Genomic DNA, 26,951 nt, shown 5'->3' with positions numbered 1-26,951 from the left:
CACCTACGACGTCAGAAACACTGCGCGCGGTGATGACGGAAGCACACCGCTTGGTCTGCTGAACAGCAACACAGGAGGTTATTGTGGAATCAGTAATAGGTAAATACGCATTATTAGCCACTTTTTCAGTATTAACGATATATTCAGTCAACGAATAAGGTTATCGTATACTGCGCTGGGTTGTGAAAGACATCTTAGCTAAACCCTATTTACGGTGTGTCGACACGAGCCTCACGCACCCCCATCTCGGCCTCTTTTTGCGGCCTTGAGCTAACGGGTCAGTTATGTGTAACGTTAGACAGATGGTGGTCAATGTGTTGTTGTTCTCAGGTTACTGTACTGCAAAGTGAGTGCCCAGAGCCGGCAGCTGAATCCTAATGCTGCTTTGCTTTGTAGCTTCGTGTTTAGCAAATGGCTAACTGGCTAGCTTTGTGTTAGCGCGGTTACGTCGGTTTCTCAGCCTAATAACGTTAATGTTTCCTCATGCAGAACCCAATTTAAAATATGTCTTATTAATGTGCTGTTGCTTTTTGGTAAACACGCGTGCCTCCATGGACATGAATGAAAATGTCTAAAGAGTGGCGAGGATGTAAGGCAACATTCGTCTTACGTTTAACCTGCACAGCTGCTTAGGTTCATAGACACTATGCTGTTTAAGGTTAGCTAATGCTGATCTTACCAGCTGTAATGTTGCTGCAATGAAGTCAATAAAAGCTTAATTATGCGGCAGATTATTCTGTTGATATGAAATGCAACGTAAATGGCATTCAGGGCTACCGTTACTCATTTACTACTTGGCCTTTTGACTGGTAATGATGCACTAATGGGAAAACTGATGTAAACAAATCGTAGGCATCATTAAGGATGAATTTGCTAGGCCTGACCTAAACACCATGTACTCAGACATACGTTGTGGCTCAACTGATAGCGTGCAAAAGATGAAACAGGAGATGTAAAGATGTGTCTACCCTACAATATAGATAGAAAAAAACAACAAAGGAAATCTGAGTTTGCTCATTTTTTGCAAATTAGGATTTAAGGACAAAAAGATCACTTGTTGTGCATATTTATTTTGGAGCAAATGTATTGAAATTGTGGATATCCTTGTTTGTTGCAGATCCATGCTGTTGTGTTTACTTTTGAAGATGATATGTGTCTTCAGGTGGGATGGTGGTCCAGTATTGGTCAACTTTGTCTCTTGAATGGTTGATTTGGTTTATAAAACCACGTTCTGACACATTACTAAGTTAACATGTCAGAAAATTTTTGTTCAGATCAAAAGGGGTGAGGTCAGAAAGTGACTTATTTCTGGTAGGATGCTGTGAAACCGTCTTTGTCCACCAATATACACCTGCTATTACACCTGCTAAAATAAAAAAAATTAATTAAATTATAAGTGGTCCTTGTTGACTAAATGCAAGCTGATGAGAGGTTTGCATGATTCATGTGCTAAGTCACATTTCAATAATAACAGAGGTATCTTAAAGGCTCGTTTCTCCCTTTGTTTTCTCAGCACAACTATGAACTGGAACAAAGGCGGTCCAGGTGTGAAGCGAGGGTTTGGGTTTGGAGGATTTTCCCTTGCAGGAAAAAAAGAGGAACCTCGCCTTCCTCAGTCATCTCACACATCATTTGGAGCCCCAGGATCCAGTGGGGGGTATGGGAAGGGCCAGCAGCTCCCATCATTTTACAAAATAGGGACAAAAAGAGCTAATTTTGATGAGGAAAATGCGTGAGTATTAAATCTTTTCCATACGCATATATACACTTTTTCAACCCCTTGCACATAAGTATATAATGTGGTTTATGGTATACAGGTATTAGAAAACTGCATCTTTGTCATGTTCAACAAGGTATTTTGAAGACGATGAAGAGGAGTCCAGCAGCAATGTGGATCTGCCATACATCCCAGCTGAGAACTCACCCACACGGCAGCAGATGCAGTCTGGTGGTGGATCAGACAGTGAAGATGACCCACTGGATGCCTTCATGGCAGAGGTTGAGGTGAGAAGAGAATTACAGTTCAGCAGAGGCAAACTAGAATATGTTTCAGACTGCTAATGTTTTCTCTAACAAATATTGTTCTTTTTCTCTTCCAGAACCAAGCTGCTAAAGACATGAGAAAACTGGAGGAAAAGGAAAAAGAGAAGAAGTCAGCCAAGTAAGACTCAAATGCGCCACATTTTTTTCCCATTTGTTTATTTTGTAGTCACTTCTGAGGTCCTTATATAGATGCTTAAATTGAAATTTGACCAGAAGGTGAAAAAAAACATTGCCCACATGAATTTATATTTTGTGAGCAAAAGTATTAGCCCACTAATTTGAGAAAATAATACTGTTAATTTTTCCATAACTCCTGTACTATTCGCTTTTATAACTATCAATAGCAATTTAGCTTTATTCAGACATTATATCATAAATTTCTCCTGTTACTGCCACAAGGTATGTCACATCCGGCATTGTTTTGCTGGCTTAATAAATAGCATCAGGTAAGCACTGATCTTAGTCAATATGGGATGTGGGCTGTCTTGGGTGTATGAACGAGCCGCAGGGAAGTTTTTTTTCTCCGCTTTTCATTTCAGGGGTATTCGTGATGACATTGAAGAAGAAGATGAACAAGTGAGTGAGCCCTCCAAAGTTCTTCATTCACTACACCGTTGATCAGAGAGGTCTCCAGACCAGACCAAACATTCCCTAAATCTGCCCTCTCTAATGTTATAAAGCCCCCCAACACACACACACACACACACACACACACACACACAACTGACCATGCAGGTTGCATATAGTATTATTATGATGAAGTGTTTTATTCTTGTGTACATTGTGCTTGTTTAGAAAGTGTGAAAGAAGCATGTTTAATTGTTGATTTATGTCAGCAAGTGATATGGTGATATCAGATTGTGAATAGTAATTTGTCCTTCTGTTAAATTGAATGTCTCCTTAAGTATTAGTCAGTTACTGGTGCCTGGATGCTGTGGTAAGCAGCACACTGGCTCAGTTTTTCACATGAAATGCTGTGCTCTCTGCAGGAAGCCTACTTCCGCTACATGGCAGAGAATCCCACAGCTGGGCTGACCCAAGAGGAAGAGGAAGAAAACATTGACTATGACAGTGATGGGAACCCAATTGCCCCTACCACCAAGAAAATCATCTTGCCTCTTCCTCCCATTGACCACTCAGAGGTACATTTGATACTACTCATTGAGCACAGACAGTTTTAGCATGTTGTCTCAACTATGGGTCAACATTTAATGTCTTTAAGTTGTGTCATATGAGTGATATTGTTCATCTTTTTTTGTATAGATTGATTACCCACCCTTTGAGAAAAACTTTTACAATGAGCATGAAGAGCTCAGCAACCTGACTGGAACTCAAGTGTTGGAGTTAAGGCACAAATTGAACCTAAGGGTAAGTCTTGGATTAATGCACACAAGTATATAAATATAATATAACTGAAATGATACACATGTCATAGTAGTTATTACTATGATCAGTCACTATCACCATGATTAACCAAATCCAGTTTTTAGCAATCTTTTTGGCAGTGGTGGCTCTGTTAAAAAAATCTTTGGAGATATGGGCCTTTATCATGTGTAAACTATTGGTTTCATCATCATCATAATTCTGAATGTCTTTGGATTTCTGCTTCCTTGTCTTCTCAGGTATCTGGCGCTGCCCCTCCTAAACCTTGTACTAGCTTTGCCCACTTCAACTTCGATGAGCAGCTAATGCACCAGATCCGCAAGTCTGAGTACACTCAGCCCACACCAATTCAGTGCCAGGTACAGTGCAACTTTATCATATTAACTTATTTATTTATTTAATATATTTATTTTCTTTTCTTTTGTTTATTTTTGACTATGTCATGAAGAATCTTTGTTGTTTTTTTCTCAACCTGGGTTCTAGGGTGTGCCCATAGCTCTGTCTGGACGTGACATGATTGGTATTGCAAAAACAGGCAGTGGCAAAACTGCAGCGTTTATCTGGCCCATGCTGGTTCACATCATGGACCAAAAGGAACTGGAGGCAGGAGAAGGGCCCATCGCAGTCATCGTGTGTCCCACCAGAGAGCTTTGTCAGCAGGTAAGAAATGAGAATGGATTGAGTCAGACTTTGTGAATGTACAGAGTATATTTGCTGCTGTATTAACTAAAACAATACATTGTGAAGCGAGCTGGTTTCCTCATGTATGTGCCTTTGCCAGATCCATGCAGAATGTAAGCGTTTTGGGAAAGCCTACTCTTTGCGTTCTGTGGCGGTTTATGGAGGAGGCAGCATGTGGGAGCAGGCCAAAGCTCTGCAAGAGGGAGCAGAGATTGTGGTGTGCACTCCGGTAAGTTGACCAACTATTGTCTTCGACCTGCCTTCTAAGAACATTCACACTCCACTGCTGCCACAAATGAGAGGTTTACTGTTTATGTGTGTTCGCACAGGGTCGTCTGATTGACCACGTGAAGAAGAAGGCCACATCCCTGCAGAGAGTGACTTACCTGGTGTTTGATGAGGCAGATCGCATGTTTGATATGGGCTTTGGTGGGTTGGCATAATAAGTGCTGTATCAGAGATGTTTCAAACTTGTTTCATGCACTGAATCTTATCCTTTTTCCCTTTTAGAGTATCAGGTCAGATCTATTGCCAGCCATGTCCGCCCAGACAGACAGAGTAAGTGGGTTTCCTTAAGTATTGGGGCAGTGTTTCATCGTCATAGGTAGTTTTTTTATTAATATTCTTAATATGATTTCCTTTACAGCCCTTTTGTTTAGCGCTACATTCCGAAAGAAGATAGAGAGGCTGGCCAGAGACATCTTGGTGGATCCTATTCGTGTGGTTCAGGGAGACATCGGAGAGGTAAGCAGCATCATGCATTATCTGCAAACAACGTCTAATAAGTTCTCTAAATTAAGTGTGAGTTGAAAGCGTTTCAGTCACTGTTCAAAATCTTCATATAACTGGTCCTGGTAAACTATTTTTGAACTCTTTTGGCAGCAAACGTTAACATTTTAAAGTGTACAATATTTCAGAGTAACTAAATGTGATAAAATAGAATACATGCTTTAACATGCAGATCTCATGTTTTAATTACCTTACCTCTCTGACCAGGCCAATGAGGACATCACCCAAGTGGTGGAAATGCTCCCCAGCCCAACAGACAAATGGGGCTGGCTCACCCGGCGGCTGGTTGAGTTCACCTCCTCCGGCTCAGTCCTCATCTTCGTCACCAAGAAGGCAAACTGTGAAGAATTGGCTACTAACCTGACCCAGGAGGGCTACAGCCTGGGCCTCCTGCATGGAGACATGGATCAGAGTGAGAGGAACAAGGTCATCAGCGACTTCAAGAAAAAGAATTTGCCTGTTCTGGTGGCCACTGATGTAGCTGGTGAGTGCGAGAAGAGGTGGTGGTGGAGATGGGAGTAGTTTTCTATTTTAAATTGAAGATCTTTTAACACTCTCTGCTTCCTGTTTACATCCCTCTCCAGCTCGTGGTCTGGACATCCCATCCATTCGCACAGTGGTAAACTACGACGTGGCACGAGACATTGACACGCACACACACAGGATTGGTCGTACTGGCCGTGCTGGAGAGAAGGGCGTCGCTTACACTCTCCTCACCGGCAAAGACACCACGTTCGCTGGCGACCTTGTGAGAAATCTAGAGGGAGCTAATCAAGCAGTTTCTAAGGAACTGATGGATTTAGCGATGCAGGTAAGATAGATAACTCAAAGAATCAAAGCGATAGAATAAATATATTTGTTATTAGGAGTGAATATTTTTAACTTTGTTTTGTTCACATTTTTTCTCCAGAATCCTTGGTTCAGGAAGTCCCGATTCAAAGGTGGTAAAGGAAAGAAGCTGAATATTGGAGGAGGTGGTCTTGGTTACAGAGAGAGACCAGGCCTGGGGGCTGAAAGTTCTGTGAGTTGCTACACTAAATATGCTTTTTTTTTTTTTTTTTTTGGACGTGGTAATGTCAGGATAATCATAGTAATTATGAAGCACTGTGAAATGAATTGAACAAAATTCCAGACAACACCTGTAAACTTTTACCCTTTGACATTATTAAATACTCCACAATGGCAAAGATATTTCTTTTAAATTGAGGTGATTCACTGTGATATTTGGAGAAAATTCAGATGAATCTGAGTCACCTTCTGTTGTTTTTGCAGGAACGTAGCAGCAGCTTGTTGTCTTCTACAAGTAGCTTTGAAGGCTACAGCAAACCAACCACTGGGGCGATGGGAGATCGCATGTCTGCAATGAAACAAGCCTTCCAGGTAGAACTCTCTCCCTCCTCTTCTTCTGTCTTTGTTATGCCTTTAACCTTATTTCATTCACTGATAAATCAGCATGCTATCACCGCCCTACAAATAAATTTTGGTTATTTTATGTTGCGAGGCAGTGCAATCTCTAATTTGAAGTTTCAAAATAAGGATTTCTTGTTTTGCCTCTCAGGCAGCTCATCTCTTCTTCTCAATGTCTCCTTTCTTCTAGGCTCAGTATAAGAGCCACTTTGTGGCTGCATCCAGCGGCCCTCCAAAGCTCACCACTAAGTCTAACAGCTCGTCATGCTGGACCAGTGCTGGCAGCCTGAGCTCTGTGCCAACTGAGTCCGCCAACGGCTCAGAGCGGTCTCACAGCGCTGCCTTGTCCATGTCCATGGCTGGCTTCACTAGCGCCGGCTCCTTGAGCTCTGTGCCTGTCAGTCAAACCAGTTCACAGCACAGCTACCCTCCGCCTGCGCCTGCTCCACAGAGAGACATCCCAAGGGACAGACACGGTGAGGACAGAGGGCGCCACGACAGTTACCACCGCCACAGCGACAGGAGCGACCGACACAGTGGAGAGGACCGACATGGAGACCGGGATCGCCATGGAGACAGAGATCGTGACCGCTACGGGGACCGGGACCGCTACAGCAGCAGCAGCAGTCGCCACAGTGATAATCGTAATGGAGATGGAAGCAGGAGAGACAGAGATGATCGGAGGAGTGAGAGGGACGGGGGAGACAGGGGGAGTGGGGAGGGGAGGGACAGAGGAGATGATAGTTTTGCTGTCCCTGAACCACCAAAGCGTAGAAAGAGCAGGTGGGACAACTAAAGAAAACAAAAAACACATCAATAGAATAATATGTGCAACCAACTGCTCCATGATGAGCTTGTCTGTTGTGTAGGCAGATAGCAAAGCATATCAGAGTCAAGCACAGGACCGTAGGGGGATTTGTGGACTCTTAATTCAAGTGTACTGACACTCCTGTCAGGTTGGTTAGGACCTCATGATTTGATAAGAGCTCAACAGAGTGTGTCAGACATAACACAAGCAGCTCAGAGACAGCCACTGTACATATATCATCAAGACTGTTGTTAATGTAAATCAATAGGATTGAGCAATAGAGCTGTAATGAATCCTGCTGTCAGTAAACAATTCAGAGCTAGGATATGTTCTCTTGTTTTCTCTCATGGAGCTCCTAACATGCTTTTGTGCTTGCAGATTTGAAGCTTTATTTTTTTTTCCTAATGGATCTTTGCCAGGTGTGTTAGTGTGTTTGCATTTTGTTGATCTACAAAGATTACTCTTAGAACTGTTTCATTTTTTTCACAAGTGCTCTGTGATGATTGACTCACCCACATACATGTTAAAATGATGTATAGCTCTTTGTGTCTTGTATTCAAGTCCTAGTGAAGTGCCTTTCTTTGGCATTTAGTCTGTCTATGCTTTTTAAATGTTTTTCAACAAAGATGCATTTGTTTATATAGGAGGAATTTCAAGTGTTCATTCACACAATGGAAAATGTGAAGTTTTGATTAAAAAGACCTGTTTAGCATCAATTTCTGTATCTGCTTCCTGTGACATTCAAACTGTGTCATTCTTCTGGTTTAACCCAGATAACATATACAGAGCTTTAAGTGGGTATTTTATGCAGTTACATCAGTCTAATAGTTTTATTTTGTCCTATTTTTCTTGAAGCAAAGGGCATTAGGCATTAGATGTAATACAGAGCATGAAAAAGAAATTCAGAAGACATGTTTGACAAAAATATTTTTGTCTAGTATTCACTAGAGGAACTACTGTGCTATCATATCTCTGAATGACACAAGAAGCTACAGCTGAATTTCTATTGATATGGTTAATACTGATGCAGCTGACTTAAACATTGATATTAACAAGTAACAGCCAGCCATGAACAAAATGCAGCACTGCAGCTCATCACTGTGACCAGTAGGGGGCAGTGAACACTAATTCTGAATGCGCTTCGCCCAAGGGCATGTTAACACTGATGACACTAATAATGTTAAGTTGTGGCCTCTAACAGTGATCACAAGCAAACAATCAACACAGCCATTTCACATCAGCACTCAAGTAAACTACATATACATTCTACTGTACTTAAGAAAATATACTGGTGTGCTTTAATGTGATGAGTCCACGTTTAAAATGTTTTTGGAAATCATGGGCGTCCTGTCCTCCAAGATAAGGAGGAGAAGCACAGTTGAGACTGTTATGGGCACAAAGTTCAAAAGCCAGCATCTGTGATGGTCTGGGACTGTGTTAGTGTCCATGGCATCATGGGTAACTCTCACATCTGTGAAGGCACCATGAATCCTGAAAGTTACATACAGGTACTGGAGAGACATATGCTGCCATCCAGACAATGTCTTCTCAGGGACATCCCTGCTTATTCCAGCAAGACAATGCTAAGCTGCATTCTGAAGGTGTTACAACAGCGTGGCTTTGCAGGAAAAGAGTGCAGGTACTAGACCGACCTGCCTGCTGTCCAGACCTGTCTCCCATTGAAAATGTGGGGCATATTATGAAGCACAAAATACAGCAATGGAAACCTTGGACTGTTGAGTCACTTAAGTTATATATCAAGCAAGAATGGAAAGAACTTTAGGAGCTTTTTGGAATGTGCTTCAGGCATCAAATTCATAATAAGTGTATATCAGTCAATCAGTATCCTTGTGGCTTGAGGATCAAAGCTGCCTCTGAGCCTCTCTGTGCTGGCCTGGTGTAACTGTACCTTCTTCTCGACCTCAGCAGGGTGAAAAGGCAGTCTTCCAATTGGCTGGGATCTTTAATGATTCACCTGATCCTATTTTTGCAGCATCTCAAACATACTTTATGTAGGTGAGAGCAGTGCCTATAGTGTGTACAGATTAACCAACCACTCTTTGTGGGGCCTTGTGGCAAAACAAACAAATAAACAAACAATAATGTTTATTGCAGTTGTACTAATCCAAAAGCCTGCATGCCAAATGTGGCCTTCGATAGGGTGCTGGGGGCCACCCAGCCATTTTCAAATTTACAAAATAAAATAAATTGATTCATAGGAGGAATTGTTATGGTACTTTTAATGTACATAAGGTACCAGGGTGCATTAAGAATAGCATCAACATAGAGCTTTATAAGAAAATTGCTAGGGGAGGATCCCCTGCAAAAGTCAAAGATTTTTATTCGCCATTTGTGCACAAACCAGACAGTCTAAGCACCCCAACAGAGGTCGGAGCTCAGCCCCTACTGTCCTAAAATTGTAGAAACGCCCTTGTGTACATGTGCAGGGCTGCTGCAACTGGCCCCTGAACCCCTGTCATTTTGCAAAAGTGGCCCCCAGGCAAAGCAAGTTGAGTATCTCTGATTTATCAGTTTGACGGTCAAAAGGGATTTGCAAATCATTATATTCTGTTTGTATTTATGTTTTACATAAACTATACCCAACTATTTTGAAATTGTGTGTGTGTGTGTGTGTGTGTGTGAACAAACCTTATTCAGCTTTGTTGTCCTTGTGTTTAGCTCATATGTCTATGTCTATGCAAGCTACAGCAAAACAAACAAATAAAGGAATCGATTTTCTTGAGTGTGTTCACACTTACTGGGCCAATAAAGTAAAAGCTTTACAGTGACATCCTCGTTCCACTCATAATTGTGATTTGTCCGACAGCCCCTGAATGCATCAGGAGCAGATGAGAGCCAATCGCGTGCGACATCCTGCCGGAGAAAAAACGCTCTGTTCTGATGAAAACCGAGACGTGAAGCGAAGTGGAGGTTATAAACTCACCGGCACGGCGGCCAGCAGCGTCTACAACAAAAGCCTCGAAAAAAACTGAATGAGAAAGCAAATATCAGCGTGCAGCCTCTGAGTGAACAGACGTTATCAGCCCGGCGTGTCGCAGACAAGAAGCGCAGATGGTGAGTGGTTTTTATCGTCTGTTAGCACCGTGTGTGTCTGCAGCCTTCCCTCCCTCCGCTGCTCTCCTCTCGGCTTTTTTTTTTTGTGAGATGAGGTGAGGTGATGATGCTCGTCCACTGGCTAACGGGGTTAGCTAACCTGGATTTGTTGTATAAGCCACGGTATAAATGTTGCATGTAAGTGCAGTATTTGGGCTGAAATATAACATTACTGGGGGCTTTAAGTTGAATTTGAGGAGAATTTAAACGCCCGCCGTCGAGCTCCTCAACATGCTAACTGCGCCGCTTGTTTCAACGTCTATTAGCGGTAGTTAGCTAGCTTGCTGGCTAATTAATATCAAAGGTGATTTAAACCCACCAAATAAAACATGTAACTCAAATTACCCCAGCTTATTTGTAAAGCATTATATCTTATGGTTCCAATTTAAATTTCCTTGCCTTTTAGCCGATTTGTTAAAAGATTAGTGGTTTTACGTTATGTGCTGTGATTTAACGTTTTGTTTTGTTCAAGCGGCAGTTCTAAGCAGATTGTTTTTGTTTGTTTGTTGCAAATGTGTTGTAACTGGACTAATGTTGGCTCCAACCTGTCCAGTGTTACATAAAGGTCTTTAGTAAAGCAACTAATCTGTAACAGGGCATTAACCCCATAAACCATAAATAAAATGAACACTTAAGTAAAAGCAGAAAATCAATTTTAAGCTTTCTTGTAATTAAGGCATCAGTATCATGGTTAAGATGCTGATCTTAATGAGACTTTCACTTTGGTATCCTGGTTTTGAGTCTTATCCTACTTCTAATTTTAATTGAGACATGCTATTTTATGGAATCCTGGTTATTAATGTCACCATATACATGATAATAACAGTATCCATGTTTCTGATCATCTTTTAATCAACAGAGAGTGATCAGAAACCTTAATGTGGCCTTTACATGCCACAGCATCGTCCAGCTAACTTGCAGGAAACGTTTCCAGATTTGAGCCCAGGATAAGTACACTCCAAAAACCAGATTGTAACTGGGACACCAGTGTGCAAAATGTCCACTGCAGTTTATGAAATCATCTACAGCTGCTGAGATGGTCATCTATGATTGACTGGATTAAACCTCTGTGTATGTCAGCATTAGATTTAAAACCCTACACCAGGTGTAAAAAGACATGTGCTTCACTCTCTTTTTTGTACAGATGTCTTGCCTGTGTTTGTGTTGCTGAGTAGTTTACAAACTGCTCTGTGGTCTAGTGAAACCACTTTTATCCATTCAGGGCACCACATTTACAACAGTCTGTCATTACAGCCCTGGCGTATGGCGACAAGGCTTAAGTAAGTATATGGTCATTTTCATTTCCTGCCAGCGTCAGTGGGCTGGCTGACTGTAATTTCAGTCAGAGTTGACAGCACAGATTGACACCCTGCTCTCCTGGCTGATTTACGTCAGTATGCTGGTGGATTTGTGAGGCTGTTGTCGCAATTTGACTTGTTTGCCCAAAAAATAAATAAATAAATAAAAGGATTTAGACAAAGCCCGTTGTACAAAGCTGCAGTGAGAACTAATAACATTTATTTTGTTTGACCATATGCTGCTCTGTCAAACAATTACCATTACCGCACAGAAAACTGATTTGCTGGGTATGTCAGAAGTGCCATATGTTGGGGGGGGGGGGGGGGGGGGGGGGTTCTGCTGTCAGATGTGCAGAACAGTATTAAATGGGTCGCCAGCAGGTCCAGGAGATAGAGCTGCAGGCAAAAATGGTCAGACTAATAATTTCCACTTGCTGCATACCTGTCCCTTTCTCTCTCATTCCTAATAATTTATGAGGTTTTCCTTTTTGAAAATGAGAAATATTGACAGGTTTGTTATGTGTACAAAAGAGCACACACGTTTCTCTGTGTGATTTAATGTTTTTTAGGGGTAGAAATAGTTTCTATTTTGATGGAAGCCCAGTTTTACCTTGAATATAATTGTCATGTTAAGGTATTATTTCTCAATCATCAGACAGATGTCTGATTGCCAACTTGGCACATATGTTCATGCACCCCACCCAGTTTATGTTGCTTCTTGTTTCCTCCTTTTCTGGGTAATAGAAATCTGACTGAAGGCTCTGCAAACCTGTATAGACGTTTTCTGGCCCAAACAGGCAAAGGCTTAACACATTCCTTTCACTTCGATTTGTTTGATTTATTTCATTTCCTGACATGGTTCACTGCAGTCTAATTAAACTCAGATCTCGGACAGATAAAGGTGCAGCTTCCCTACAAATGCAGCAACAAATCAGTCTGAGTAAGATGTCAAAAGCCAATTGTCTTTTTATTGCTCATTATTTATTGGCATTGGGTTTATATGATATATTTCAATCAGCAGCTCCCTGCTGTTTAAATCTTTGTGTGCATATTCTCAGTTTTAATAGTCTAAACAACAGTCATGCCACTCACATTGCTTTGCATCTCTGTGGCAGTCAATGCTGATCTAATGATGTAGGCTGTCTGGTTTGAAAGGACCTTAGGGCAGGCTGATTTAGAAAGACTTAACGTGTAGAGTTTCCCACAGTATCACCCATCAACAGTAGATGTGATTTCCAAGACTGCAGAGCTCTGTGGGAATCTACTCATTGTAACCTAAATGATCCACATTTGATCTTGGTACTTAAGACAACTTATTTAGTGGAAAAAAAGTCAACACTAACTCCCCTGTCCCTTGGCTTTCAATGTCTCAGTCAACAGCGTCTCAGTTAAGGAGTCCTTAGTGTGTGATGGAAATGTTCTATGATCACAGAGCAGATATTTGCATGAGGTTTTTTTTTTTAAAAAAAAAACAAAAAAAAGATGGGATAGGGCATGTTATCCTGAATTCCAGTCCTGGAGGAGACTGTGGTTGTGAAATGTTTCCCTTCTTCTTCAGTTTGTGATAACATCTGATCAGAAGTAGCACTTGAGGCTGTTTCTTCTTTACCTTCAGTAAGTTGCTCCAGGCTCCAGGTCTTCAACACATTCTTTTACAGGCCTTCACTGGTTTTGTTACTTGCAGTTTTAAGAAAAACACATCAACAGAGCAGCTGCTGCAGCATACCAGCACCAACCATTTGTTTTTATGAACATCGCAGGTTTAAACACCATTTAGTCAAGGGATAAAATGAGGCATACAATTTTTCGACAAAAACAGACATTGCATTTGGCTTTCTGACTTTATTATCTGATTTTATGATGTTTTAACTTGATGTCAGACAGATATTTGACACAAACAATCAGAGGACTTAAGTAGTTTTAATTATGCCCTCAGGCAACTTCTTCAAAGGACTGACAAAAGGAAACACTGAGCTTTTTCAGCGAAGTTGGAAAGGCATTGGGGTGTAGAACTTAATGGTCTGTGAACAAAAATTTGCTGACTACAAATTACAAGCGAAAAATTAAGGATAGACCGATACATCGGCCGGCCGATATATGGGGCCGATATTTGAGTTCTTTTACTTGTATCGGCATCGGCCAATACGCGCGTGGGTTCGTGGATTTATTATTCCCTGGCACTTTTTTTCATTTGAAAGTATGTGGTTAAGTTGAACAAAGCTGTTGAATCCTACTGTGTACAGTAGTTGTTGTTGTTTTATTTATGCTTCAGCTTAAATATTTGTTTATTTTATAAAGACATTACTGGAAGATTTAAGAGCACTGAACTCTTTTTTTATTTGAATGTATTATAATAATAATAATAATAATAATAATATTCTACCTGTTCTACCTCAACTTTCCATCTTGTTGTAGTATTTTTTACTGTTCAATAAATGTTTCTTATTTTAAACTTGAGACCTGTAATATTTGTTATCATTGTGTCATTTTTTTTATGTAAATTGAGGGAGCAAAAGCAGTATCGGCCCCAAATATCGGCTCAAGAAAATCGGCAGTCCATAATCGGTCATTGGCTAAGGGTGATGGGAAAAAAAATCGGTATCGGCCCTAAAAAATCCATATCAGTCTATCCCTATGAAAAATCAGTATCACAATCACAATCTGAAAGAGCAGTGCCTTCTCAGGAATGATGGTAAAATGTGAGCATTTTGTTTTTCCCTTTTTGAGGACTAGTTCTTGTTTTGATTTCAACAAAAACACAAAGAAAAATAACACTTCTGAAATGCTCCATTTTTTTTTCATCTTCTTAAAGTAACCTAGACCTGCAATCATCAGTTGATTAATCAATTAGTGGGTTGACAGAGTTAGAGTAAATAATAGATTAATTGTTTAAGTGAATTTTCAAGCAAATATGAAATTTGATAACTTAGGTTGTGCACTATTGATAGGATAAAACATAGGACAATTGAAAACGTTGCCTTTTGGGAAGGAAAAATTTTCACAAAGTTGTAACCCTATTTTTCCACCCTCTTCGAGTTGAGCAATTTTTAAGCATTTGTCAAAGTACAGCAACAAAGCCGCACACTTCGATAAATCCTTCAAAAGGTTTTATCTAGACATTAACAGCCTCCCTAGACAGGAAGTGAAAAAACAAGTGTCCGGCGTCAGCTGACTAAGCAGACATTCAATGTCCTGTGGCCTCAAACAGAAAAAATGCCCCATCACTTTCTCGTTGCATACAGGAAGCTTAAAAAGGGAAGAGAAGTAGTGGCTGACCAAGCCCCCCCCATATGTGATTACTCTGCAGAGTGGCGTGTTGAACCTCCATCAGACGGATCAAACTGCTTCATCCTACTTCCACTTCCACTTACTTTTCCATCACAGGAAAGTTTTTTTATTAACCACATACCAGTCTTGAGTTAGAGGTTGTTGTTTTTTTTTCTCGGGCATCTTGTTCACATAACTTGCTTCGTCTCTTCATGTTCAGAGTTATTGATAGAAGACTGCTGTCAGGGGGAGACTGTATATCTTCCCTGCAGCAGCTGTTTTAGTTGTTGGATCAGTGTCATGGCTCGCAGGTCCAGAAAGTGCAATATACGATGAGATGCTACCTCCAAAAGCCTCATGGTTTATATTGCGTGTACCGGACTAGAAATATAGTTTGTTTTGATTAGTTTGAAGTCAAACTGCTCGACAGCCGATGGATGGGCTCATTAACACTGTTATGTTGTTTTGAAGGATGAGTTTCTTCACATTTGTTCCGTGGTTTCCACTCTGCTGTCCCAAACGATTAAACAATGATCATGTTTCTAAAAATAAGGGATGAGAGAGAGTGGGAGCCTTGTTTTGGATTAATGACAGAAGACGTTTTGTTAGCATAGTGCCTGCCTTCCCTTCTAGGGGCCTGTTGCAGTGAATCACACACCACAGTGTGTATTCAGTGGTGGTCGGGTGTTAAGTGCTGGAGGGTGGTTCTAATTGTGTCAATCAGCACAATAAAGTTTGAACTCTTTATGAACATACTGACTTTTTACCCTTGTAATATTCTTTAGAGTTGCAACGGCTCTAAATAGCTGTGCTTTACGTCACCAGATAGCCCTTGTAAACACAGATTTAGACAAGAGGGGTCTGGTTTGTACATAAGCGCCTATTTGACTTCCATAAAAGTGAAGGACTGTCCCACATTATTTTTAGGTTGTATGCTTTTTAAACTTGGTCCTCAAATTCTCTCCTTATCACATATTCCCCTGATTTTGAAAGAATAAGGACTGACTTCAATAACTCTCCTGACACATGGATGCTCTGTAGCCTCGGGGAAAAGGCAGAGTTTTTTTTGTTTTGTTTTGAGGATCCTCACCACAGTAGGTTAAACCCAAACTCGTCCTTCACTGGGCAGATGCAGATCCACAGTAGCCCATCAATTACTGATTGAAGGAATAGTTGGGGAATGCACTTATTTGCTTTTTGCTGAGAGTCACATGAAAAGATTGATACCATTCTCATGTCTGTGTGTCAAATATGTAGCTATCCCAGCAGCTAGCAAGTGGCAACCTCTAGGGCTGAAGAATGAAGCCAATGTGTAAGTGCCAAAAACTGCAGTTCCTTTAATGACCACTTGAGACTAGCTCCAAGGGCGAGTCAATCCGCCATGTTAAAATGCCCAACTTTACTGCAAAAAAAAACCCAAAACATGTTTACAGCCTGGTACAAAAAGTGGCTTTGGTCTCTATAACTAATCCCAACATTCATGACAGTTGTATGGGGGGTATTTTTAATAACTCATCCGCTTACATTTTATCAAAGCTTAAAAGTATGCATATTTAGGCTGTCTGTGAGGTGTCATTACAGTTTGAGTCAGATTCACCCCTAGCTCCACCCTCTTGACCAAATATATTCACGACGGCCAAAATGCTGGACTAAAGGCTTCAAAACGGGAATCCATAAACCAATGGGTAACTAGCTAGTCCATTATTGTATGTAGTCTGTGGCAGCTAGCTATCTTAGCTCATCATTAAAACTGTAGTGGGAGAAACTGCTGACATGGCTCCATCAAAGGGTAAAATCTACCTACCAGAAACTCTAAAGCTCACTAATTAACAAATTACATCTAGATTGTTTCTGTAGAAAATTTAAAGTGTTTAAATGGCCAGTAATAGTTTTATGGGGGGGGGGTTATGGGCCAAACTTGCTTCATGAAGAGCAGTTTTTCCCCGTTTCAAGTCTTTAAGCTAAGCTAAGCTAAGCTAACTGGCTGCTGACACGACAGTTGTATTTATCTTTTCATCCTACCCTTGACAAGAAAGCAAATAAACCTATTTCCCAAAATATCAGTCTCTTCCTTTTTCAGCAAATTGAAAGTGCTGCCTGCCCTGGCACTATTCTACCAAAACCACCTGTGTTGTTGCAACATCAACACAGAAACACACTCAGGCAGACATGTGCAGGTGTAATTTAAAACTGAAGCAAGGCTATGATGCTGTGAGGTAAGAGTTGAACCTCTGTTGCAAGATTTCACCACTTGTGTGAAAGTGGTCTTTGTTGAGTAAGACGCGACTCTCCAGCTGGCTCGAGCTTCTCACACAGTGTGGTATGTCAAAATGCTTCACAGTTAAAACAGTGTTTGGTGTAGCAGAGCTAATTAACTACACTGCAAACACTCTTTATTTATGTTTATATTGAAAACCTTTTGTGCCGTTTTGTGCTCATGAAGGCCCTTCATTTTTCCTCCCTTCATGTTTTTAGTTACCCTTTTGTCTTTTTGATTAGATGGACTCTTGAGCTAATATGTGAACTGTTAACTTCAGAGCTGAGATCATAAATCTCTTGAAGCTTATTCACTCTGCAGCCAAAGCATTCATACACAACAAGTGGTAGTTAGCAGTTGTTTATTGGAATGAAGTACATTAGTTGCTGCTGTCCCTATTGGGACTGTGAGACAGAGGAAGCCAGATGTGTCAAAACAACTTCCTGCCACATTCGAGCTGTTTGGTGGCAATTGTGGCTCATGTACATATAAGGTAAAACAAGACAAGATGGCACAAGCTAATCTGAATTCTTCCTGGATGCCTGTGTATGTGTGTCTGTGTGTGTGTGTGTGTGTGTGTGGAATGCATGCCTGCCCCCTAACATGGTAACTAATCTTGCCTCGTTTTTTACCAAAAAAAAAAAAAAAAAACATTGGCAATGTTGTGCCTTCACTCAGATCAGATTTCCTTTTTTGGCTGCATTAATTATATGATTTCATATGCCCTAACTGACCTCATTTATCTGCTCTGGCAGTCTACTGCTGACTTAACCCCCTCCATAAAAATGGACTGTGAGAACTTATCACACTGAAAGTTTTCCGTCCGTAGTGTTAAATGATGTTGAAGATCAAAGTCAAGTCGGCTCAGCAGTTGTGCTGCAGCGACAGGAAGTGGTCTAGCATGCAGTCTGCTAGATAACCGGCAAAGCATGAGATGTCTGCTAGCTTAACGGCAACATATTCACTGAGTTCAAGAGGAGTCAGGGATGAAGAGGAGACAGTTGGGAAGTGATTGCATCTTCAGGAAGCTGCATGTCCTTACTTAATGAGCCAGTTGTTTCAAAGGCATGTCATCCGGTTCTCGTAAGTGCAGGCAGCAGCCTTGTTGCTCCTCCTACTCAGTTGTTAAGTGGTGCATTAAGGTATATTCATAGATTACTTTTTAGAGAGGGCCACTCTTACTTTTCCAGATAGCTTCACAAGTGATGTTCAGATGAGGAAGGACAATTTGATCAAATATAACGTGAGACAATATACATTTGACCACCAGTCTCTGATCGTATGAGGTAGGGAGCAATGTTGCGCATCAGTGAGTAGGATGTCTCTGTCAGCATGAATGTTGCCAAATGCACAAAGAACATTTTGTGCTCGTCATGGCAGTGATGTCTGTTGAAGAGAGGATGATCTAACACTAAGCTTGAATCATTTTGTACCTATAGAGTGCCTAAGTCACGCCCTTCCGGTGAAGCTCATGGGACCTTAGATCGGAAGAAATATGAATGGCAGTGAATGAGGAGAGAAATATTATCTTTTGGTCCCGTTTTGAGTTGTGACATGAAATCCAAATATGTCATAAATTAATTTAAAACATAAATTTTAAGGTCAAGAAAGTCATACTTTGTGGTAAAACTGTTGAGATATAAGCTTTTGAAAAAAATGTAATTGGAAAAACTACACAGGAGGAGGTCGCGTATGTGACTTCATAGCTTTCGCTCACTTCCTGCAGCTTGGAGTGACTGCAACCTGGCACAAAACACACAGATATCTTCAATCATAAATCAATCAATCATAAAACAGTGGAATTTCAGCGGGGAGGCCAAGCTGCAGGAAGCGAGCGAAAGCTATGATGTCACATACGCAACCTCCTCCTATGTACTCTTGAGTCTTTCTAATGAAAAAGCTTATCTCAACAGTTTTACCACAAAGTATGACTTTCTTGAACTTAAAATTTATGTTTTAAATTCATTAACAACATATTTAGATTTTATGTCGCAACTCAAACGGGAACAAAAGATAATATTGCTCTGCCCATTCACTGCCATTCATATTTTTTCTGATCTAAGGTCCCATGAGCTCTACCGGAAGGGACGTGACTTCGGCACTCTATATATTGAACGAAACTGATCTTTTTTGATAGCAAGAAAGTTGGATACAGCCTTTAATATACATATGCCACCTGGTGGTAATCAACAATCAGTGACCTTTTGTTGTAGTTTTTGTCATTATGAAGAATTACCTCAGTTGCTAATGCATTAAATGAGCTGAATCACCCAAAACAGACTTTCCCGTCACTTACGTTTGATCTATAATCGGTTTCTCTCTTTTTTTCTCTTTTTTTTTTTTCTCTCTTTTTGATTTTTTTTTGTGAAATTTACTAGCACATACAGGAGACATCAAGATATAAAATGTATATGAACTGTGATTGTCCCTACCTTTCTAAGTTTTGTGAGTGCAACACACTTAAATCATTAGTCAGTTAAACAGCTTTTGATTTGAACTCACGTCAGGCAGATCAAAGTTTTTATGAGGAAGATGGATGCACATACTTAATGCTGTCATTTCCATCACCGGGGCGGACTCTTGATTTGTTATTCTGCCGACAAAGCAAGAAATTGTGCAAGTCCAAGAGTAATAGACCTGGAAAAAATGAAGATCAGCAGTCGCCTCTGATGCCAAAGATCTCTTTCTCTTTGCACTGGCAGGCCCTGAACCCCCCCAACCCCAAATCCACCACTTCCCTCCAGCTCCAGCCAAACTGCCTTACATAACAGGGTTTTAGCAAAGTCTGCAGTGGACTTTTCCCCCTGCCTAAACAGAGGCTGCCCTTCTTCCCTGCACACTGGCTTTTCCATGGTACCATGTACTGTGTACAGATATGAATGTCTTTCTGTCTGTTTGTTATCCGCTTGAACTACCTGTTAGCCTTGCTTAAAGATGTGGTCATGCTTGTTGCTGCTGCTGGGGACTGGCTGCAATGCTCTTGAGGGCAGATACACCCATTACTACTGTCCTCAGCTTGAGATCGTGCAAGCTTTTTTCTCTCTTCTCAACCTTCTGTGCGCCTCGAGGGGAAGTCTTTCAGTTCCTCCTGTCATCATGATTTGAACTGCAATTACTTGACACAATGTGAAAGAAAATGTGGAGACCTATGTTAAATGGCAACCAGAGAATCAAAGCGCAAGCCTGCAATTGTGGATGATTGTAGGGTTGAGTTGAGGAAATGCTTTATTACATTTGTAAATTGGAAAGCTACGATGATGAAGACGGGCAGAACAGGTGTCAGTCATGTTGTTTCACTTAGACATCCCCGTACCATTTGTTTTAAATTTCATGTGATACTTCCCTGTGAAGTTTCCTAACCGGAAGGCTGGTTCTGAGCTGTTCTACTATGTTGAGGGCCGCCCCATGCAGAGCGTCCCACAGCTCAGTTCACATGACCAGACAGAAGGCACCTGATCCTCTCCCAGGGGTGCAAAGAGACAGATGGAGCAAATAGAAAGAGGGGGAGAGAAAGAGAGATCAGATTGACAATACCAACACACTGGTAAAGGTAACGAGGACAATGAAAAATACCTTCTTCCATCCATGTGACGTCTTTCTGTCGCTTGTAATCAAACAGAACTCTGTTAATATTTGTTATTGCACTTAAGAGTATAACAGGAGTCTTGCACAGATTTGAATATATTTGTTTTTTGATAATTTCTCTGTTTGGTTATCCAGGACACCAGGAATACCACTGAAGAGAAACCTGTCCAGCGATCTAAGGTAAATATGCATCGTCTGTCTTTTGTGTCTCACCCCTTTCATGCTTCTCTGTTCCTCTTCCGTGTGCATTACTCCTGCCCCACTTTACATTCATCAGCCTTTTGATCTCAGAAAGAGCAAAGGAAGTATTTCCTGCATTTTGTGTCTTGTTTTATAAATGCAAGCTTTCATCTCAGTATGGATCAAGGCCTAGATCACTGTGTGTCTGGTAGTAAACCGGTATGTTTGTGTGCTCAGTCCTTGAGCTTCAAGACCCAAAAGGAAGTGTGTTCATCATGTGAGAAGACGGTCTACCCAATGGAGAGATTGGTTGCCAACAACCTGGTCTTCCATTCAACATGCTTCTGCTGCAAGCACTGCAACGCCAAACTAAGGTGACTGTATATACTGTTTTCAGGGTTCCTGCAGATCCTTAAAAAGACTTTCATTCACACTGACATTCCTCTTCTCCTAAATCCTTTTAATTGTATATAACTGTTTGATTCCTCCTCTTTCCGGCAGCCTTGGCACCTTTGCAGCTCTTCAAGGCGAATTTTACTGTAAACCCCACTTCCAGCAGCTGTTCAAAAGCAAAGGCAACTACGACGAGGGCTTCGGACGCAAACAGCACAAAGAGCTCTGGGCCTCCAAGGAGACAGATAATATAACAAAGACGGCATAATCATGTCTGCCTGTGTCCCATCCCAGCCATGCCTCTTCCTTTTCCTCCTCCTAACACCTCCGATACATCACGATGAACACATGCCTCATATGCTGGGGCACTGTTAAATCACCCACGCGCTCACTCTCGCTTTTTAAATGCCATCAGAACAGATACATGCACAAACAGCTAGGAAATGACTGGCCAGTCATAATCCATACAACTTAAAAAATAATTTTTGGGGATATACTTAGGGTTCAATTTGAGTGATATTTGTATTTTCCTTCTTTTGTTTTCCAATTTCCTGTTTGGAATTGGCAGTTGATTGTGACCAAAAGCCTTCTCTGGTATGGGGGGTATAATAATAATCCTTTTCTTTTTTTTAAATTCTTTTTAGGAATTTGCACCCTTTTTAATTTTTGAATACCGTATGCTCAGGCGAACATATCAGAGAGGTTACAGAGCATCCATGTTTTGCAGTCGAGCATACACTCAGGTCAAAATTAGCATAATTTCACTCATTTTAACAAAACACACAAATCAAAATAATAGTCCTCAGTATTGTGACTTTGCTGTCAGACAGTTCATGTCAGTTTGTCAGGTTTCATATATTTGAGGAACAAACAGGGTACAGAGTACTGTAAAATAAACGCGCACATCAGCAACAGCTCACCTCTCGTGTTTTAATTTTTGTTTTGTCATCGTTCTCTTCATCCCATGGTTTGTTTTTATTTTATTGACCACTGTAAGTCTAATCCTTGCATGTTGGGATGACTGGGTCTTATTAGCCTTATCTTACAACTGTATCGATCTTTTTGTGTTGTGAATGATTTTGTTTTTCATCGATGCATAAGGATTCACTTTTTAAAGGATTTTAGAAGCACTTGAGTTTGGATTTGATTGATGTCACGACATAAGTTGATCCTCTCTGAGCTTTTATTGGTGGTTGGAATTTTAATGGAATTCTCAGATTGTGTTTTGTATACTATCTGTACGTAGAGCTGTAGTTTGTGATTTGTGAACATTCTCCACCTTGCTGTACTCTCGTCTTGCACATATGACCACACATGATCACCAGACAAGATAATCACAGGGAAACTGAGGCCTCGTTAGCACACATCCCTCACTCCGTCGGATGAAACATCTTAAGAGGAGACGTGAACATTTGGTTGAATTGGTTGTTAGTAAAATGACCTTTGCTACAAATGAAGATATTGATGGACGGAGCTTAAGCCTTGCAGGAAACCACACAATTTTGTTCCTTCGTCATTTCGCACTTTGTCAGTTGTTGGCGTCTTGTGGTGATTTTCCCCTGCTGTATTTGAGTGTGTTCATATAGCTGGAAAGTTTTTATGGGGGATGTAGAACATCCATCATTTTGTTACCCCCCCCCCCAGTCCCATCTAATAAGAGGGGACAGGTTTCCTTTTGAAATAAATGCCTTCCTGTTCTCATCTCCTGTCTTATTAGCTAAATACATCTTAGCACCTGGACCTATTTCTTCCTACTGAATTAACAGTAGTTGGCTGATTGAGGATATGTCACAGTTTTGGTCCCCTGATGTGAGATGTGCTCCTGCATGCTGCATGCAAAAACCCAATGCAGAGCACCCCCTGCTGGGGAAAGTGTGACAGTAGTGTCTAGTGTGAGAGGAAGAAAAAAAAACTTGCCCTGAACTCAACATAGCCTTTATTCAAAGTTTTTGAATACGTTGCCTCGGCCTGCAGTGCAGCTACTGCACTCCTGCCACTTTATTTTATTTAATTACAACACCTAAGAGAAATTATCCCAGTTAGACAAGATCTCCGCATTTATATTTCATTCTATATTAAGAATGAGTCTAAAGCCATTCAAATATTTCATCTTAGAAAACTTCTGAATACCACTGAGACTTGACTGACACTTGAATGACACAAAGTACTTTTTTGTGACTGAAGGTTTACTGTGAATTTGAGCATGCTGTGCAAAGTAGAAAGCTAAACTTAAACAGATGGATATCTGCTACTTTTTTTAAAAGAGAAGCCTTAGAAATAAATAGCTGACCTTATTGCTTTTTCAAATGATTCCTTTGAGTGCACAGATCGACAAAGAAATCTCCTGATCATGCCTTTCTCAAAAACAGACCCGCTTCCTTTAGAGCCCCACTCTTTAACATAGGATTACTTCACTCAACCAGCAGCCATTTTTTTCCTATATAACCACTTTTTATCCACATAAAATGTACAATAATTCTAATTCTACTGTATGTGTGTGTGTGTGTGTGTGTGTGACTATGTATATTTTATATTTTCCTCCATTTTAAAATGGTCCTCTGGATCCCTGAGAATGCTTTAAAATTAAGAGTATTGTATCTAGAAATGCTGTCTTTGTCATTCTCCGTTAGCAGTTCGCCAAGGTACAACTGCAGAATCTGTGAATTGCAACCTCTAAGCGCAGATAAGGTACACTTAACACTGGTGCCAAGAGGCTCAGGTGAATGATTGCGATGTAACGTTTAAATGTTAAATCTGTGAGTCATTTCATTTTTGTGCTTATCTTGATGTGGACTTTCTTTTCAATGCTGTTGTCATCGAGACATTTTAAATGTATGCATCTTTGAAAATGTATTACAGACTTGACCTGTGGATTGAGGTGGCCTTACAGCTAAAGGACGCTTGGACTGTATTTTCAGTCGTTCTCCTCTATTCTCCCTTCTCTCTATTGCTTAGTTGTGGTATGGAAGTGTAACATTTTAAAATGTAAGCGCCCCCCTTTCTACGCCAATACACACAATCATTTTGTGCATTTTCTTTCTTGTTTTTCTTTTTTGTTTTTTACATGCTTTTGGAGAAAAAAAAATAAAATGCTGGTGTTGATTTAATGCCATGATTTTAGTGGGTTTTTTTTTAATGCACTGATAGCTGAACCTTTGAAATCCCACAAGATTAATGACTAATTGACTTGATACAGATTATAAGTAGTTAGCGGTTTTTCATAACCTCTACTTCACTGCAGTTCAGAGGGATATATTGTACTTTTTACTCCACTTCAGTTGTTTGATAGCTTTAGTTAGTAGTTACCTTACAAATCAGGATTTTTGAAAAAGAAAAAAAACATGGTTCCAGCTTCACAAATGTGAGGATTTGCTGCTTTAAAATAATTTTAATTTATTTTTAATCATTTTGATTAATCTCCTATATTGGTTAGACAAAACACAAATTATAGAGGTGCTTTGAGTTTTTAGCTCTGAGTAATCAAACAATGGAGCAAATTATCAGCAGATTAATCCATAATGAAAATAATCATTAAAAATAGTTAAAAAATGAGCTCCACCTCAAACAAATACAACAGTAAAATCATTAGTAACAACAATCCAATGATATATAACAGTCACAAGGGCCATTTTTTCTGTGTTTAGTACTTGTACGGTTAATACGTACAAGTACGTAAGTACATTTCCTGATCATACTTGCATGCTTTTAATAAATTTATTTATCTCGAGGGGAACTGTTACGCAGCAGTTGCAGAATAGGAAAGAGTGCAAATATGAAGGTGAAAATAATACAAATAATAACAAATGATTATCAATAAGGTGCAAAAACAGAGGTGTAGTGTAACTAAGTACATCTGCTTATGTTCTATACGTTACTACAATTTTGAGGCACTTGAGTATTTCCATTTTATTCTTAATATTTATATTTCACTGCATTTCAGAGGCAAATACTGTACTTTTTACACCACTAAACTTACTTGATGACTTTGGTTACTAGTTACTTTACAGATTAAGAATATAATCATTAAATGATTTATGATATGGTTATAGATTAAGCTACCCAGCAGTATATAAAGTTAGCTCCACCTTTACCAGCTGCAACATTAAAGTGATGAATTCATTTATGCATTAGTAATTATAATCCCATTATATCATTTATTATTTTCTGAAATGGGCCACTGTGCATAATGAGTACTTATACATGTTTTGATGCTGACACTTTTGTACTTTCACTTGTTAGTAAAATTTTTAATGCAGGACTTTTACTTGTAACATAGTCTTTCTACATTGTTGTATTAATAGTACAATGTAGAAAGACTATGTTACATTGTGGTATTACTACCTTTATTGAAGTAACTGATCTGAGAACTCCTTACACCACTTGCAAATTGCAAATGTGACTCACACTTAGAGTGAGCAGCTTGAGGTAAGTGTTACTTAGAGAAACTGGCCAACAATGAGGTCCAAATCCAAAGAATACACGTCAAAATATATCGGATTAGCGGTAAGTACCACTGATACGGTAGTATACTTTATAATGTACTCTTAATTTAAGTAAATGATCGGACTACTTCCACCAGCGATGTTTTTGACATCAATTAAATGACAAAAAGCTGCGATCGGACGCATGGCAATGAAATATCATTATTCCGATTTTCCTGTCACTTTGAAGGCAGCATAAGGCTGAACTACGTCACAGCTGGTCCGCCCCATTAATAATATCGTGCGCGCGCCTGAAGAAAGACTTCGACACGGCGCGCTCCCGCAGCTGCACGGCGCTTATTTAGATAGTTTAGTAACCAGAAATCCCCCTGGGAATAAATCCATGTTATTACACACGTATGGACGACGGAGAGTGAAGCATTTGGGAAACACGGACCCCACTTTGGAGTACAGTTTTCACGACTTGTTGGAAGCTTAAAAGCGGGTTCCGGTGGCGATATTTTTTTCTGTCAGGAAGTTTGACGTATTCGGTTGAAGATTGTTTCTTACTTTGTTTTGGTTTGGGGGAACGTTGTGGATTGCTGTAAGCAACAGAAACCGCACGAAATCTCTGTGACTCAGTAAAGACTGCGTTTTTTTCATATTAAAATCTGTTAGGAGCTTTCATGAGTACTTCAGGAACCGTAATGTAAGAGCTGAAGCTCTGCGGAGTGCAAACACCGATGGAGTTTATCATACTTGGCTTCTTTTGACATATGAATAATTTGAATTTATATGTATATTAACACGATACGTGTATATTTGTTTCTGCTAGTGTCATTTCAGTCAGTTTTTGCTACAAGTTTGAACTCCATCATGACTGAATCAAATCCCCCTGCACTGTTTTTATAGGCCTTTATGTATTCTTACATGTGTATGTTTATGGCCATAATTAAGTTGCAGTGCAATGCAGTTGTATGCAAAGTAAAGATATCTGCAGCCTAGATTATTTTGGACTCCAACCTGGCAACACAGAGAAGGAAAATCTGCAAACTTAGCAGGAAGAGAGGCTGTAATCACGGAAATCGGTCGGTCTTTTCCTCTGGCGGAGCTGTTACTCAGAAATGGATTTCATACAGGCCACACGGTTATTGTTACACCTTGTTTGGTAGTTTAATGTTCGTGTTTTATGGGATATAGCTCCCTGGCCTGCGAGCCTGAAAGTGTAGATACCGTGTGTGGCAAATGTGACAATGTTTTGGAAATTTAAGTTTTCCAAAGATCCGAGGTTGCAGTGGAGCAGAAGTTTGTCTCTGGGCCACAGC

The 26,951-nt window shown here is 40.3% G+C and overlaps 2 protein-coding genes across 4 annotated transcripts; both read left to right on the top strand.

Annotated features, from left to right (window-relative positions):
- Positions 1–2: 2 nt before the first annotated feature.
- ddx42 (DEAD (Asp-Glu-Ala-Asp) box helicase 42) lies at positions 3–7,827 on the top strand. 2 transcript variants are annotated; one of them, XM_033644998.2, is made up of 18 exons: positions 3–99; positions 1,514–1,732; positions 1,854–2,004; positions 2,100–2,161; positions 2,583–2,619; positions 3,033–3,185; positions 3,307–3,411; positions 3,666–3,785; positions 3,910–4,086; positions 4,208–4,336; positions 4,437–4,536; positions 4,618–4,665; positions 4,754–4,851; positions 5,104–5,380; positions 5,481–5,707; positions 5,807–5,917; positions 6,169–6,276; positions 6,494–7,827. In XM_033644998.2, exons 2-18 carry the CDS (start codon positions 1,521–1,523, stop codon positions 7,097–7,099), a joined length of 2,721 nt encoding a protein of 906 aa, XP_033500889.1. In that variant the 5' UTR covers positions 3–99; positions 1,514–1,520; the 3' UTR covers positions 7,100–7,827. The 2 variants fall into 2 exon arrangements, with proteins under 2 accessions (XP_033500889.1, XP_078017464.1); XM_078161338.1 differs by lacking the exon at positions 2,583–2,619 and having other exon boundaries at positions 38–99.
- A 2,168-nt stretch (positions 7,828–9,995) lies between these two features.
- limd2 (LIM domain containing 2) lies at positions 9,996–24,312 on the top strand. 2 transcript variants are annotated; one of them, XM_033645131.2, is made up of 4 exons: positions 9,996–10,186; positions 20,768–20,812; positions 21,050–21,186; positions 21,314–24,312. In XM_033645131.2, the coding sequence occupies exons 1-4, from the start codon at positions 10,184–10,186 to the stop codon at positions 21,471–21,473; spliced, it is 345 nt and encodes a 114-aa protein (XP_033501022.1). In that variant the 5' UTR covers positions 9,996–10,183; the 3' UTR covers positions 21,474–24,312. The 2 variants fall into 2 exon arrangements, with proteins under 2 accessions (XP_033501022.1, XP_078017463.1); XM_078161337.1 differs by lacking the exon at positions 9,996–10,186 and adding an exon at positions 18,000–18,130.
- Positions 24,313–26,951: the final 2,639 nt, after the last annotated feature.

Source organism: Epinephelus lanceolatus, chromosome 18 (assembly GCF_041903045.1).
Source record: "Epinephelus lanceolatus isolate andai-2023 chromosome 18, ASM4190304v1, whole genome shotgun sequence".
Taxonomy (NCBI): domain Eukaryota; kingdom Metazoa; phylum Chordata; class Actinopteri; order Perciformes; family Serranidae; genus Epinephelus; species Epinephelus lanceolatus.
Note: the sequence above shows the minus strand (reverse complement) of the source record. Positions and strands in the feature narration are given on the sequence as shown.

What these genes read in the sequence shown, in the direction of transcription:
- ddx42 (XM_033644998.2), top strand. Translation starts at nt 1,521, where the DNA reads ATGAACTGGAACAAAGGCGGTCCAGGTGTGAAGCGAGGGTTTGGGTTT. An exon ending in CCTTCATGGCAGAGGTTGAG is followed by an intron (nt 2,005 to 2,099) that starts GTGAGAAGAGAA and finishes TTTCTCTTCCAG; the next exon opens with AACCAAGCTGCTAAAGACAT. An exon ending in CCAGAGAGCTTTGTCAGCAG is followed by an intron (nt 4,087 to 4,207) that starts GTAAGAAATGAG and finishes TGCCTTTGCCAG; the next exon opens with ATCCATGCAGAATGTAAGCG.
- limd2 (XM_078161337.1), top strand. Translation starts at nt 18,080, where the DNA reads ATGTCCTTACTTAATGAGCCAGTTGTTTCAAAGGCATGTCATCCGGTT. An exon ending in AACCTGTCCAGCGATCTAAG is followed by an intron (nt 20,813 to 21,049) that starts GTAAATATGCAT and finishes TTGTGTGCTCAG; the next exon opens with TCCTTGAGCTTCAAGACCCA. An exon ending in CACTGCAACGCCAAACTAAG is followed by an intron (nt 21,187 to 21,313) that starts GTGACTGTATAT and finishes TCTTTCCGGCAG; the next exon opens with CCTTGGCACCTTTGCAGCTC.